Source organism: Lissotriton helveticus, chromosome 6, assembly GCF_964261635.1.
Source record: "Lissotriton helveticus chromosome 6, aLisHel1.1, whole genome shotgun sequence".
Taxonomy (NCBI): Eukaryota; Metazoa; Chordata; class Amphibia; order Caudata; family Salamandridae; genus Lissotriton; species Lissotriton helveticus.
Window position 1 is genome coordinate 1555403837 of NC_136067.1, and position 15938 is coordinate 1555419774.

The window sequence follows — 15938 nt, forward strand, 5'->3', positions numbered from 1 at the left end:
CTCTTCTGGCTGATTAGAATGTTTGAGGGCAGACAACTCCACTAAGAACTTAATTGGGCTGTTCAAACACAGTAGAGAAGTTCACCGACAATCCACCTCTCTCTTAGGGTCAGCTGAGTTCCCCATCTTTTCTAGGCACACCACCTGGATGAATAAGTCCATAAGGTTCAATGGATGGAGAACAGCTCTTGCTGAAGGATGATCCTAGCTCACAGTCGTATGTACTATGGACTGCCTTCTGAGGTAAAATCTCTACTACATGATATATTGATGAGTTCTCTAATAAAAGTTAGCATTCAGTATGGATTCTTCATTTGGAGGCATTCCAATTGCGTACGCTGCTGACAATCCTTTGGTCAACAGTACCAGTGACATCGCAAGACTTTTTGCTGGAACTTCATCCATAAACCTGAGACTTCTGGTAATGAAAATGGCTAATTATATGAAAGTGTGTTCCCTTGAATTTAAATCGATCTTATATGATTGTGGAAATGCCTTATGGAAGTATGAAACATTTCAAATACATTTTCTTCATTCACCATCCAGATTACTCAATCTTTGATTGGAACTGTGTTCTTTGCTGTTCTTTCTGTCTTTATTGTTATTGCAGTGCTGCTGCTAACTGTTGTACTTGCTGCTCAGCCAGTGTGAGTGTGGTGTGGAATGTTGGAGCGAGATTATGCTGTGGAATGCTGGATGAGTGAGGTTGGCAGTTGGTGTATGGGCTGAGCAGCAGGAAGGCTGCTCCTGGTCGAGATCTCTGTACTTTTACTCTTGATCTTACCATCTTAATAAATACTACCTAAGATACTCTGGAGTTGGATCTTCGTTTGATTACAACATTTTGGTGACGGTTTAAAAGGAACCAAAGAAGAACCTGCACATGTGAACTGTGAGAGAAAAACTATGGATATAAATCAACAAGAAATTAAGCTTAGGAAACAGTTAAAAGAAGAATTTGAAAGCAACATATAGTACAGAGAAATATAGTATACCCTTCAGCCCCACGGGGTTTCTGTTCCACCGGACAGCCTACCAGCCAGGGCATACTTCAATTGAACAATGTGTTGCTGTTACACCTGTCAGGTCTCATGGATGGGAATTTCATGACTCTGTGGGACTCTGGGTTACTATTGGAAATAAGGAGAATGGGCTGCGTGTTTGCTGCATCAGGACTTCACCACTTTCACTGGTCTTATGGATGGTGTGAGAGTATGACAAAGACTGTCGTGGACGACGTCTGCAGCCCATGGTCGGGGACACATCTGTGGCTCAGCAAAGTCATGCGGGACAAGCTGTCAGCTGTGAAGGCCCAGTGTTAATGTCAACACTTGTCTGTAGTGTAGTGGCAGCAGTTAAGTGGCAGTGTGAGGACCAACAAAGCTGTACCAGTGTCATTGACAGGAGTTTCCTTACAGAGGTTCGATTTGTATAATAATCTTTATAGTGGGAATCTCGTCATGACACATTTTGGTGAGTACTTTTGTGCCGCGTTGCGATTATGGTCGGCGCTGTGGTTAAGTTTTGGATGTACTATCTACGCAGCACACAATAGGCACAAGCCCTAGCGCATATTTCTCATGACTCGTGTGCGCTTCCTTACCGTTGCTGTCCTCAAGCTATAAGGTGCTGTGAAGATTTCTGCGTGTCTACGGTTCTTTCTGGTACCTGAACTGCGCAGGAGTGTTTACAGCACCAACGTGACTGGAGCCACCCGGCGCTTAGTAAGTCTGCGTGCTGCTATCTTCTTATATCTTCCATCTATCTGGCACTCTATGCCGAGGAAGTCTCATAACTGTGTTCCCTATTGTCGGTGAGCATTCCCTCACCATTTGGAAATACATTGAGCTATATAGTATTCCAATGAACAACTCGGCAACACGTCATTTAAGATTAACCTCTCCATGTGTTCTACCTGCGCTTACATTGCGAGAAAGCGACTCAGCAGAGGCACCCCCCACAAAGTCGCACCACCCGAATCCCAATAAATTCAGATGACCACACAAGTTTCTGTTATATGGAAGAATTGAGGCCGCAGTTTATTAGGCATTTCCAACTTACAAGCGATCCTTTACACACTATAATTTTTTGTCTGGCGAGCCTGTGTCCTTACCCCATCAGCTCTGCACTGTGAAATGAAATGAAATGAAATGATTACGCTCTTGTATAGCGCACGACTACCCGTAGGCATCTCGGCGCTTGCTTAGGGAACCCGTCCTGGTATTCCCCTGTGAGATACCCCAGCAGGGTGTCCACAAGGTGAAAGCCAGGCATCCCGCCGCGAGGGGCCGTAGTGGAGATTAAGCAAGCTATTGCCCAGAGTCGCAGAGTGTGACCCCGTGAGTTGAGTAGGCACCGGAACGAGAATTATCGAGTCCGTGGAATTTATGAGCCCGAGACCCGCCGAGGCGGGGAATCGAACCCTGGTCCACGGCTGATCTCAGCTTCCGGGTCTGCCGCCTCTAACCACTGAGCCACGCTTCTCCACTACACTGTGCCCTACATTCAGTGCAGCTATCTTTGCCAAGGTGACCTATCACCCGGGGACGCAACCCTTCACTTTCACTCCGGGCAAGCTTATGCTTCCAGCCCGACCGGGTAACCTTTTACTTCCAATTGCCACACACTCCTTGGGTAAGCGTCTGCTTCATCCCAACCGGATGACCCTTTCGCTTCTGGTGTCCACTCACTCCCGGGTAACCAGCCGGTTCCCACCCGGGTGACCTTTCACTTCCGGTGTCCACACATTTCCTTCTGGGTAAGCATTTGTTCCCCACCCCAGCCCGGTGCCTTTTTGTCGTGGCTCATTAAGCCTTACAGCGCGTGAATCACTTTCGTTTTAATGCTCCTCCCCCCCTTGCTCTCTGCTCTCACTACCCCCTCCCTTCTCCCCCTCCCTCCTTGTCAGTTACTTTCACTTTCGCGAGCACTTCTACCTATCTCAGGATTCCGCCCCTTTCAAAAAACCTCTTCATCCCCGCACCCTACACTGCAGTGGCCACGATTACTTTCAATTTCGCGGCCGCAAATGCTTGTCTTCCTTCTGTTTATGCTCCTACAACATGCCTGTAGCTCTCAGGCACAGCTCGCCTGCCAGCAACGAAGATCATCATACAGGAACACATGGGCGAGGTCCTATGTATTTAAAAACAGAGAACGTGTCCGCCCCTTTCTAAAGACCTCTTCCGCCCCTCACCCTACACCGGGCAGATAGTGCTCCGCAAATTCCAGATAGGGGTATACGAAGGGTGACTGGCAGTACCTGATATGAGGCACTACTACTTAGCATCCCAACTCATAAATATTAATGCCTGGGTCTTTGCACCGCAATCTGAACCCTCATATAGAGTGGATCGCCTAGCCATGGGAGCGACCGGATACCTGGCAGCGCTGTACATGACTAAAGGGAGGAAGCTGCTCCCGATGAACACTCAGATGGTGATGAGAGCATGGGACGATGCCACCAAGGCACTGGGGTGGAAGGACAAGCTGACCCAACAGACCCCACTATGGCATAGCAATGGACTACGAGAGGTGGGTCGACTGAGGGTATTCCATTGCTGGAATCATATTGGTATTGACCATCTTGGGGATATAAGGGAATAGGATCCAATGAGTTCCTTTAGTGACCTCTAAGGAGAGTACCAACTGGCCGATACGGAGTAGTACAGGTACGTTCAATTGAAGCATGCATTACGATGCCACTTTAAAGATGGTGAAACTATATCAGAGTATGCCCCATTAGAAAACTGGCTGTTGCTAGACCCCTTTCCCGATACAGCAATCTACCTTACGTATAAAAAGTTAGTGAATAACCTACCCGACCGCCTTGGCCCGCTTCAGGCGACTTGGGAAACAGACATCAGCCTATTGGAGGACGATGACTGGCAAGAGGTGATTCAGAGTAGGGGTGGGCAGAATTTGCGTAGTCGCGCTACGCAAAACTCAGCGAAACGGTATAAAATATCCGCGAGCACGCAGAAGTTCCGTGAACACGCAGAATTGCTAGTTCTGCCCGTTCGCGATGCTTTTTTCCTGTTCGCAAATGTGGTTTGCGTGCTCGGGGAGAAATATTGCGAACACACATTTTAAAGGCCGCAAACAAGCTTAAAATTGTGTGAAGCCGCGGATCGCAGATTTTTTGCCAATTCCGCGCTTGCTGTGGAACGTGAAGTTGCCCAAATTCCGCGAGCGGAACGGAATTTACCTCCCAGGCCTAATTCAGAGCCCAAGAGCGATCGCTATTGGGGCTAGATTCTGATTAATTCAGTTACACATCCTTCATAGGGCATACTATTCACGCACACTTCAACGTAGGATCGGGTGGGAGGACTTGGACACCTGACTTAGAGGCTGTGAGTTGCCTGGTACTTTCTTTCATATTTTATGGGAGTGCCCAGTAATACAACGGTTTGGCGGAAAAGTAGCCAGAGTAATGTCAGGGGTGGTGGGGACTCGCATCCAAGCGGAGGCACACTGGTTTTTGCTGGGTATTACCAGAGAAGAAAGATGGCCTTCACATACCAACATGTGGTTATTGCTGGCCGCCAGAATCGCTACACGTAACATAACGCGTCTGTGAGGTGCACGGATACCTCCTAAAGTAGCTGACTAGAAAACGGACTTGGATAGGTATCGATTGGAGGAGAGGGTGGTATACGAGAGCAGAGGTTGCCGAAGAAGTGGGAAAAGATATGGGGCCTCTGGGAGAAATATAGGGGCATATTAGCTAGCGATAGCGATAATTATCGCTGACCGCTGCTAGCGTGAGGAAAACTATCGCTGGCGATAATCTCCATGGTAGCATTGTATTAACAACGCTTAACGCCATGGAGATAAAAATCCCAGGATTATCGCCGTTTTCAATGGAATATCGCTGGTTTTCCAGCGATATTCCATTGAAAATGGCGATAACCTTGCTGATAGGACAGGACAATCTTAGCCATGTAATCCACCTCCCATTGGATTACATGGCTAAGGACAGGTCACGAGCAGGCGTTAGGAAAGTAGCGTTAACTGTGGTTAGCGCTACTTTTCCTACCGCTCTGCTTATTAGCGAGCAGCTTGTTAAAAGTGGGCTTGCACTGGAACGCCCACTTTGCATCTCATTAGAGATGCAAAGCTGGGCGTTATTGACAAGGGCGCAAAATCAGCAATAACGGCGATAATTTCAAATCGCCTGCCTTGTTAATATGCCCCTATGTATCTAACTGGAACTGTTGTTTTGTTCAATAAAGATATTTTTAAAAAGTAGCAGAGAAGTCATTGGCCGGATTAGACAGCAGCTTTAAAACTTACAAAATTGGGGTTCAAATTAATTCAATTTCTTTCATTAAGTTTATATTTGCTCCAAGCACATCGAATGGAGAAACAAAGGAGGGGGTGGGGTATATATCCCAGATGTAAATCTGATGCGGATTTCTGTGACTTTTTTTTTCTTTTTCGAATGCCCACAGGTTAAGGAGCGTTGGGATAAAGTAGTATCCACTGTCTCAGAATTCACCTATAAATCCTTATTATTCAGACCAAAATTTTGCTTATCAGGACGATTACCCAGATCAAAAAACAACCAATCATTTACCGTGCTTGCTAACTAGTCATATGTCCCTGCTCTAAAGAAGATTTGCCATGTTTTGGAAATCACCACAGCTGTCAATATTGTTTTTTTTATCAAGGGAGGCAAGAGCGGAAAACGAAACCCTAACCAAAATGCAAAATCCAAAATATGACCTTGGGGCCGTCAGTCTAATGTTTTTGCCAGCAGGGGCTCATACTGAGGAAACATGTTGCTTCACCCAACTCTAATCAATCAATTAATCAATCAATCCATTTGTAGAGTGCACTACTCACCCCTGAGGGTCTCAAGGTGCTAGGGGGGAGGGGGAGCTGCTACTGCTCGAACACCCAGGTCTTGAGAAGTCTCCTGAAGGTCAGCAGGTCCTGGGTCTGTCGCAGGCGGATGGGGATGGTGTTCCAAGTCTTGGCAGCTAGGTAGGAGAATGATTTGCCGCCGGCAGTGGCTCGTCGGAAGCGGGGGACGGCGGCGAGGTCAGCGGAGCGCAGCTGGCGGTTCGGGATGTAGAAGGTGATTCGTTCATTGAGGTACGCTGGTCCGGCGTTGTGGAGTGCTTTGTGAGTGTGAGTGAGGAGCTTTAAGGTGATCTTCTTGTTGACGGGGAGCCAGTGCAGGTCTTTCAGGTGGGCTGTGATGTGGCTGTGGCGGGTGATGTTGAGCATGAGGCCTGCAGAGGTGTTCTGTATGCGTTGTAGTAGTTTCTGGAGTTTGGCTGAGGTTCCCGCGTAGAGGGCATTGCCGTAGTCCAACCTGCTGCTGAGGGCCTGGGTGACCGTCCTTCTGGTTCTGGTGGGGATCCATCTGTAGATCTTGCGGAGCATGCGGAGGGTGTTGAAGCAGGAGGAGGAGACGGCGTTGACTTGCTGGGTCATAGACAGCGATGAGTCCAGGATGACCCCCAGGTTGCGTGTGTGGTCATTAGGCGTCGTCCCAGGCGGAGGGGGTGGATCCGATGAGGAGGACCTCCATCTTGTCCGAGTTCAGTTTTAGGCGGCTGTTCTTCATCCATTCAGCGATGGCCTTCATTCCTTTGTGGAGGTTGGTTTTGGCGGTGGTGGAGGCCTTGGTGAGGGAGAGGATCAGCTGGATGTCATCGGCGTATGAGATGATGTTGAGGTTGTGCGATCGGTGCCCTGTATATGTTGAAAAATGTCGGACTGAGGGACGATCCTTGGGGTACGCCGCAGATGACCTTGGTGTCTTTAGATCGAATGGAGGGAGGCGGACACTCTGGGTTCTGCCGGTGAGGAAGGAGGTGGTCCAGCCCATGGCTTTGCCGCAGATCCCTGCGTTGTGGAGGCTAGTGCATAGGGTGTGGTGGCAGACGGTGTTGAAGGCAGCCGAAAGGTCCAGGAGTATGAGGGCTGCGTTTTCTCCATTGTCCAGCAGGGCCCTGGTGTCGTCGGTTGCGGCGATGAGGGCTGTTTCGGTGCTGTGGTTGCTGCGTAATCCGGATTGGGATGGGTCCAGGATGTTGTTCTCTTCGAGGAAGGAGGTCAGTTGCCTGTTGACAATCTTCTCAGTGACCTTTGCCGGGAACAGGAGTAGAGAGATGGGCCGGAAGTTCTTGAGGTTCTTGGGGTCCGCCTTGGGTTTCTTGAGTAAGGCGTTGATCTCGGCGTGCTTCCAGCTCTCCCCGGAAAGGTGGCGGTTTCGAAGGAGTTGTTGATGATCTTGCGGAGATGGGGTGCATGGTGGAGCTTGCTTTGTTGAAGATGTGGTGCGGGCAGGGGTCTGATGGTGAGCCGGAGTGGATGGTGTTTATGATTTTGATGGTGTTGTCTTTGTTGACGTGGGTCCAGGAAAGCAGGGGGTCGGTGTGGCTTGGGGGCTGTGCATCTGAGGCATTGGTGGCAGTCGGGTGGGACCTGGTTGTTGAAGCGGTCGTGGATGTCTGCGATCTTGTGGTGGAAGAAGGTGGCTAGGGAGTCGCAGAGGTCTTGCAATGGCAGGATCTCGTTGGAGCTGGGGTTGGAGAGTTCCTTCACAATGTTGAAGAGCTCTTTGCTGTTGTGTGCGTTGTTATCAATGCGTTCTTTGAAGGAGGTCCTTTTGGTGGTGCGGATGAGTTGGTGGTGTCTGCTGATGGCGCTCTTGTAGGCTGTATGGTTGTCTGGTGTCTGTTCGTGATGCCAATTCTTCTCGAGCCTACGACAGGCCTGCTTGGATGCCTGGAGGTCGGCGGTGAACCAGGTGGCTTTTCTGTCAGTGCGTTTGTTAGAGGGTTTCTTGATCTGGGCAAGAGTGTTGGCGCAGTTGTTGATCCATTTCCTGAGGTTGCAGGCGGCGGTGTCAGTGTTGGTTGTGTCAGTTGGTGGGTTTCGGGCAAGGGTGGTGATTAGCTGGTCTTCGGTGACCTTGCTCCAGTTGCGGCGGGGGCCCATTGTGTGTTGTGGTGCGCGGTGGGCTTCTCGAAGGTGAAGTGGATGCAGCGGTGGTTGGTCCAGTGGAGTTTGGTGGTGTGGCTGAAGGTGACGAGGTTGCTGGCGGAGAAGATGGTGTCGAGCGTGTGTCCGGCGGAGTGGGTGGGAGACGTGACGAGCTGTTTGAGTACGAGATTGGCGAGGTTGTCGAGCAGGATGGTGGAGTTGCTGTTGTTGGTGTACTCGAGGTGGAAGTTCAGGACTCCGAGGAGGATGTAGTCAGTGGATGCAAGGGCGTGTGTGCTGACGAAGTTGGCGCTGGAGTAGCTGAACTGTGGATGGGGAGCAGGGGGTCCGTAGATGAGGGTTCCTCTGAGGGTGGTGTTGGGGTCGATGTGGATCTGGAAGTGCAGGTGTTCGGCGGCGCAGAGCGTGTCGGCGGCGCTGGTCGAGATTCTGAGGGTATTTCTGTGGACGATGGCGATTCCTCCTTCTGCTACGTTGGTGTGGTCCCTGCGGGTGATCTTGTAGCCGTCCGGGATAGCTATGGCGTTGTTGGGTGCTGAGGAGGGGTTCATCCAGGTCTCCGTCAGGAAGGCGACGTCCGGGGAGGAGTTGTTGAGTAGGTCCCAGAATTCGATGGCATGCTTGCGGGCGGAGCGTGTGTTGAGAAGTATGCATCTGAGGTGGTTGTGTCTTGTCTCAGTGGGCGATTTGGCGGCTCGGAAGCTGGTGAAGCTGCAGCTCCGGCAGGAGAACGGTCCTTGGGTGCGCTTCGGGGTGGCCAGGAAGCAGGTGTGCGATCGGCCAGCGTTGAGAGTGTGGAGGGTGCTGGTGTCGTAGTGGCGTTGAGTGTCATGGTGATCGCGGGGGCCTGGGGGTCTGGCGCGGTCCAGGCGCGAAGGGCACAGACGGGCTTGCCATAGGCGCGCCCGCCTAGTGGCCACCATATTAACAGGAGGTGGGAGGGAGGAGCAGCTGGGAGGCGGGAACAGGACGAATGGGCGAGCGGGGGGTCAGGCCGCAGGGGATGGGAGATTAGAACGGGCAAAGGATACAGAGGCGAAAGGGCACAGTAAGCAGTACAAAACGGAATAAACAATGGAATAAGACAGACTACAGTATAACGAGATGCAAAAAAATCACAACAAAAGGCAGAGGAGGGCCTCAAACTCACGGCGGCGGCAGCAGCAGCGGGCTCAGGGACACGGGCACAGACAGGTGGTGCTGTGTGGTGTGGGGAGCGACCTGCCAGGAGCATGTTGCTTCGCCAAACTCTAAGTAGAGCTGGTCAGCCGACAGTTCGATGGACAGAGTATCTGTCTTGGAGTACCCTGTCCTCAAAACTCTGAATAACACCCACAGAGGTAGAGGGATCTTATTCTAGAGCTCTGATCCGAGAAAAGAAAAGTAGTCACCAGCACAAACTTTACGAATTTTAGGAATGCAGAGCAGATTGCACATGTCAAGTTAAGTAGAACCTAGTTTGGGCACAGCTTTGTAACAGAAACAGAGGGCTTTAAAAGCCAATCTTGACTTCCTTTCTCCTCTAGAATTCATGAAAAACACATATCTTTAGGAAATATGTATTTTGTGTAATCGTTGCCTATAAACACAGGTGCTTACTGGGTAGAGAATTACGGAAAACAGTTGTGTGGGAGGGGTGTTCCTGGAGATGCAGCTGAATGCACAGATTATGTCACACATGAGAACTCTTTACCATGATGTCGCCTCTCCAGCACAATGCAACATGCCCTAACCTTAAGCCTTCATTGGCTCCTGAGGTTGACACATGCTCCAACTTTGGACTCAACCTTCATTGGTCTTTGAGGATGACGCATGCTCCAACTTTGGACTCAGCCTTCATTGGTCCCAGAGGATGATGTCATGCTCCAACTTTGGACTCAACCTTCATTGGCCCCAGAGGATGACGTCATGCTCCAACTTTGGACTCAACCTTCATTGGCCCCAGAGGATGACACTTGCATTAACACTGAACTCGATCTACTGGCAACAAACAAAATGTAGGGGAATTTCACCCGTTTAGAGCAGGGAAGATGCATAAAAAGTAGCATTTGTAACCCTTAAAAGCATGGTGATGCACAAAGGGGAGTTTTATCTATGTATGATTAGTTATATGGATTTTAAGCCACTGACTGCCTTACTGGCCCAGCTACTCCGCATGATATGCATTACGTAAGAAAGTAAGTAAATATTTATTGTATCAATTAATAAGTCATTACAATATGATATACACTGTCATTCATAGCTTACAGTTTTTTTTGCTACTAGTTCAAAAGTTTTTTTCATCCAGAGAATGGAGCCTGTGGCTGCTGGAATATCTGAGTTAAGACAACGTGACATACAGAAATGAAATCAGAAGCATCTTCAGCCAAACCTCGAGTCCTCCTCTTCCCATAAATCTTGTTTGGTAGTGACCCTAAAAAATAAAATTAAAAAAATCTGCTCCTCTACATTGCAGGGTCTATGAGCACATCAGCGACCTCAGCCTGTTCCTGTTCAACGATGCTCTGGTCCTAGCTGGCCGCAGCCTTTCCTCCACACCTTTCCAAAGGACCTCACTTACATCGTACCAGTTCGTGGCATCCGTCGCCCTTCACCGACTGCTCCAAGAAGATATCCCGGATTCTAAATGTAGGCATTACTCACAGATTACATTTATTTTATTTTTTATTTTTATTGTAAAATCGGAATTCTAAGCCTGACAAATATGTGGTTCATTTATGTACTTTAATACATCATGTAATGCCATTTTAAGGCATCATTGTTGAGTGGCTCTCCTGATTAGGACCAGGCTGGTTATCCTGTTTCAGGTGCACACTTCTGTTTGCCACAAAAACAGTATTAGTGTTGTAGTAGTGGGATGCAAATTGTGCATCATGACGTTTTGCCCTCAAGATCTGTGCAGGTCACACATGGTTAAAGTCTTCGAAACAGATATCACCAATTACCATTTAAGCGCTTCAGTAATTGTGAAAACAGGCAGTTTTCACGTCATTCCCAACTTCAAGGCTCAAAATGTGAAAGAGGGCAAGTTGAACGACCTCTAATTGCAGGGTGCACAATTTGCTACTTGGATATCAACCGACTCCTGTTGAGGTCCTAAGCCTTTTGATACTGAGATAGAAATGGCTCTCACATGCAACAACGTGCTCAATAGCATCCTCGTCATTGAAAATGCCACTCACAGCTCTGGTACAAGATTTACTCCCACATCATATTATACTGGCCTAACATTAGGCGGGGAAGTAAAACCATGTATTCATAATGACTTAGATATCGTTAAAAAACATTATTTTTGCATATTCAAAATATTCAAGCCAAACCTACATGTGCAAATAGCTTTGCGAACCGCACTATGACTATGCCACTTATTTATTCTGCCGTGTCTCCATTTCACGGAGAAAATCTGCCAATGGGCGTGGCCTGGTGCTCAGGAATCAAAAGTGGACAGCCTTGATCTAGCGCATGCCACAGAGTTCCATTACTTGCTCCCTGTTATTATGATCCCATGCAGAGTCCATGCTCACACGCAGTCTATGCATGCACGTTTGTTTCAGGAGGACCACTAGAGGGCGGCCGCTGCGAAGAGTCTGCAGTTCCTTTTCGGCCATTTGCAATTGTATTAACTGAAAGCACAATATTTCGGTGAAAAGCATATAATCACCAATATTTCATTTTTTTCTTAGATGTAAAAAATGCCTTCGTCTTGCAAGGCCCAAAGCGGAGATGGATTTGTTCTGTAGAGAACGAAGAAGAAAAGTTTACATGGCTGTCGGTCTCACAAAGTGCAATAAGTGCCAGCATTGCGAAAAAGTAGCATATTTATCAAAATGCCAATCCTAGCCTGTCTTCATTTAATCCACAGGCATTGTGTTAACATAACAAGCTCTGAACATTGATTTCCAAAAATGTGTGTGTATTGTTTCTATCCGGCGCGTGATTAACTATGCAATGGAGAGGAGTCGGCTAGAGTTGTCCTTTCAGATAAAATTGATGATTTCTTTTTATTTATGAAAATGTTCTTGAAAAGTCGATCTAGCAATTTGTAGAGCTCCATATCCTCTATAATCGTAACGCATACGTCTGCAGTGTCATTGCCAAGCACTGGAGGGTTTGTCATGGTCACACATATTGCATCCCCTATCCTTGTCGTGTATCCATCATTTGAAATCCAAGTGCCATATCATTTTACAATTGCATTCAATGGTTTAGTTGTGGGCCCTCCATTCTTATTGCCAAATATGCATGCATAGTAATGATTCACACTGTACTTGTGCAGCGGTGCACCTATGTTTTCAGTGTTACTTTGGAGATGCTCAAGGAAAAGCAAGGCATCAGAACAAGCATTTGCAATGCAATAGGTCTTTTCTTTGGAACCTTATAAGTTTTTAGCTATGAAGTACATTATTCTGGGTAAAGTGATTCTGGTATTTTACTGACCTCTGCTGGTCATTTTCTGTCAAGACAGTTAAATAGAGGCAGTTGCTAGAAAAAAAGTAGTCCCTAAGCAAAAGCAGAAGCAGACGAGTCCTGGGACAACGCTCCAAAGCCCACACAAAGTACAGACAACAGATTTTCCAGACAGCACAATCGCTGTCTAGGTTCGCCCTAAAAAGGTGACTACACATAATTATTAGGACTTTTTCCAGAAGAGCGGGTACCATTCAGAAGGCAAAAATAAGGAAAAAGCAATTGGTTTGAACCAGAAGTCTTTCAGGGGAAAAGTCTAAATATGCTTACATGGTAGAACAGGAGTGATCAGGGAAAATTAAACAACAAAATTTCAAGGATAATAAACACAGTGAATGGATCTTTTTTATGTGGCAAAATATTTCTAGAAGGGGGTTGGAGGAAGGTAGTTTGCTTTTGCATGGTTACCCCTACTTTTTGCCTGGTTTTACTGTGGATTACTGACTAGTCTGACTGGGATCCAGCTAATCAGGACCCCAGTCTCTGTGCTTCTTCCCTAAATTGGACATGGTGAGTACTTAGGTACACCCCAGATTGGCTACTGGTGTACCCTGATAAGCCCCTAGCATATGGTACGAAGGTACCCAGGGCATAGGTCTCCCATGGACTGAAGCATGTATTATGCCACCCATGAGAGAGAACTCAAATTGTGACTACAGGCCTGCCAAAGCAGCCTATGTAAGCTGCTACTAGCACCACTTACGGCAGATATAAGTTTCCTTATATCTGAGGTCACTGTGCTTAAAACCTATAAGTCACCCTAAGGAAGGCCTTTCAATCCTGAATGCAGGGTGCTCGGTTCTAAGTGTGATGGTGCCCCTGCATGAGCAGGATACCTCTTCAACCTTCGGAGTCCATTCTCCCGGTTGTAAGTGCATCAGCCATTAAGGTACATAGAGCAGCCATGCGTCATTACGCGATGACCATCTCTAAACTGGCTGTAACGAACCCTGTAGTGTTTGGTTTCAGACATGTTGGAATCATACCCGGTGTGGGAGGTATGAGCCCATGCACTGTAAAGCTCCTTTGGGAAGCCCTCAGTGTTCCTGGTACCAGTCTTCTAGACCTGGACAGCAAACTATGGCTGCTGTCAACCAGAGACACAATACTACTTTCCTGCTACTGAGCCAAACTCTAGCAGAGGAAGGCAGGAAAATAGGTATCCTGTCACAGGGAGGTGTGACCACATCCATGACAGGACTTACTGTATTGGGACAGGGTGGGGGTGCTTGCCAGCGCCACTCAGACTGCTTGAAGGGCACATTTGGTGCCCTCCTTGCATACTCCAGTTCAGGGAGCCGTTTGCTCCCACTTTGCGCGAAACTAGACAAAGGACATGGGAGTAAGCTCCCACTGTCCAGCCCCTCCTCTAGGAGGGACCCTGAATCGTTCCAACCCTTTCCTTAGGGTATTTAAGGGCTTACTTGTGCTTGGGTCCCAGGATTCGCCCTGGGACAAGATTCAGATCACATACCACTTCAACTTCGACTGTCTGGGCACCCTAGACCACTCTGGACTTCGCGTTGGGAACCAAGACTGCACCCGGAAGACACCTGCTGCTCCTGGTCTTGTCGTCCTGCAAGCCTGCTGCAATGTCTGTGCCTGTGCTTGTTACAGATTCTTCACCAGGCCTTTGGACATCCAAGACACCCAAAGGAATCTCCCTTGGAGTGAAGGAGTCACTCACCTGCATCTGCAGGCACCGCAAGACAACTGACCTGTCTGCTGATCCTGGGCTCACACAGACTCTGAAAGGCTCAGCAACACAGGTGGTGGTTCTGCAACTCCCACGAGGCCTGCATTATCCTCACACTGAGTTTGAGGCCAGTATACCTCGTCAGAACCGCTGGAACAGAACCCCTGTGCACAGCGTCAACTTGTTGCTGCCGAGGCTTGTTGACTCTCTCCTCCAGAGATCTTTGGGCTCCAAGAAGCTCCAACCTCAAGCAACTCCTGCAGCCAAAATCTTTACCTGCATGACATCCTTTACACCGTTGGCCTGCATCCTTAGGTGAGCTCCTAGAGGTCCTCTTGCAACTCCTGTGCCTTTAGCCCATGGGTCCTCTTGAGGGTCTTCTTTGGCTCTGGTGGGCTCCCCAGGCTTGCTCGGGCCTGCTTTGACTTACCTTCTCGGGGTGAGTTGCTTGGACCTTGCTGATCCCGACATGGCACGTTTTTCTTTATCTACGTAAGTTGCCGTTGCCAAGGCTTGTTGGTGCCCCTGTCGGACACTGACCCCCTTGGGTCTTGACATCCGACGTGGGATAGCTCATGCACAGCTCCTGGTCCACACAGCTGTAGCTGCAAGGGCGCCGTCAACTTCCCTGCATCTCTGACATCGGTGGGCATTTGTCATCCATGCCTCCTTGTCACTCCTGAGTGGCATAGACTCTGTCCCCTCTGCTTGCAGGAACCTCTCACCTTGAATCCACCTTTGGGTTCCACTGGACACTTTCACCTTCTTCACCAGCGGCATCTTTTCCGAAGTCATCCATTGTGGCCTACGGTGGTTTCCGATGTCACTCACACCTATGCACCCAGCTTCCCTGGTGTAGGTATCATGGTTCCTGGGGTATCCACGGGTGGGGTGACTCTTGAAACTTCCAACAGGTTTCTTCGGAATCTGCTGGAAAGTGCCATTCTTCTTTAGAATTGCAACCTCAACTTACCGATTGACTAACATTGAGTACGCGGTCGTGTTCCCACTCTGCACACGACCTCCGTGGAGTTCCTAGGTACTCACCTTGGGTGGTTCCAGGGGTCCCCGCCTCTTCCACATCTTCTGGGTCCATTCTTGACTTAGGTCGTGGTTTGCTTTCCACTATTTTAGTATATGGTTTGGTCTACCCCTGGGGAACACAGTGTATTCTGTGCTATTTACAAATTCTATTGACAAAGTATTGTCTGTTTTGTATTGTATCTCCGGTTAAGAGATTATACAGTGTGCTAGTGAGTGTTAATAATAAATACATATTTTTATAACTACACTGTGTGGTTCTTCTTCACTTAACCTATACCATAAGATTAAGTAGTGGTAAAACAAGCTGCTTTACACTCCTTCTAGACTAAGACTGAAGGCTGCTCTCTACAGCTACCACTTAAAGAGCTTTCTAAGGGTATCAAAGAGCACTAAAATCCCCATAAGAGTTGTCTGGATTAGTGCAGGGTGCTACACTTACATAAGTGAGCACCATATACTAAGCCAGCCTCTCACAGAAGCGATATGGAACTAGAGCTGCATTGGGAGCTACAGATGGAAATTAACATCTCAATAGTACTGGTAGGGGTAAAACAGTAACAGAACTTGAAATCCCCTGCAACTGATACGCTGTGTATGACAAGCAATAGCAATGATAAAGCTAGAGCCTATGTGGGATCTCTGTGCTAAACAGGAACAGGATTGGTAGTCCTTAACAGCAAAATCAATGTTTTGATCCATTGGGATCATATCTGTTACCAAGAAAAGAGGCATCTTATGTACTGTGTATTGTAAGGTACCCATTTGG

The 15938-nt window shown here is 48.3% G+C and overlaps 1 protein-coding gene across 1 annotated transcript in view; it reads left to right on the forward strand.

The window, feature by feature from the left end:
• The window catches only part of ECT2L (epithelial cell transforming 2 like), a 449543-nt gene extending 434174 nt beyond the window's left edge, over positions 1 to 15369 (forward strand). The window contains exons 21-22 of the mRNA XM_078649356.1: positions 10421 to 10593; positions 11649 to 15369. Of these exons, the coding sequence (XP_078505482.1) occupies positions 10421 to 10593; positions 11649 to 11779 (304 nt within the window). The 3' untranslated portion in view covers positions 11780 to 15369. The remainder of the gene's footprint in view (positions 1 to 10420; positions 10594 to 11648) is intronic.
• Positions 15370 to 15938: the final 569 nt, after the last annotated feature.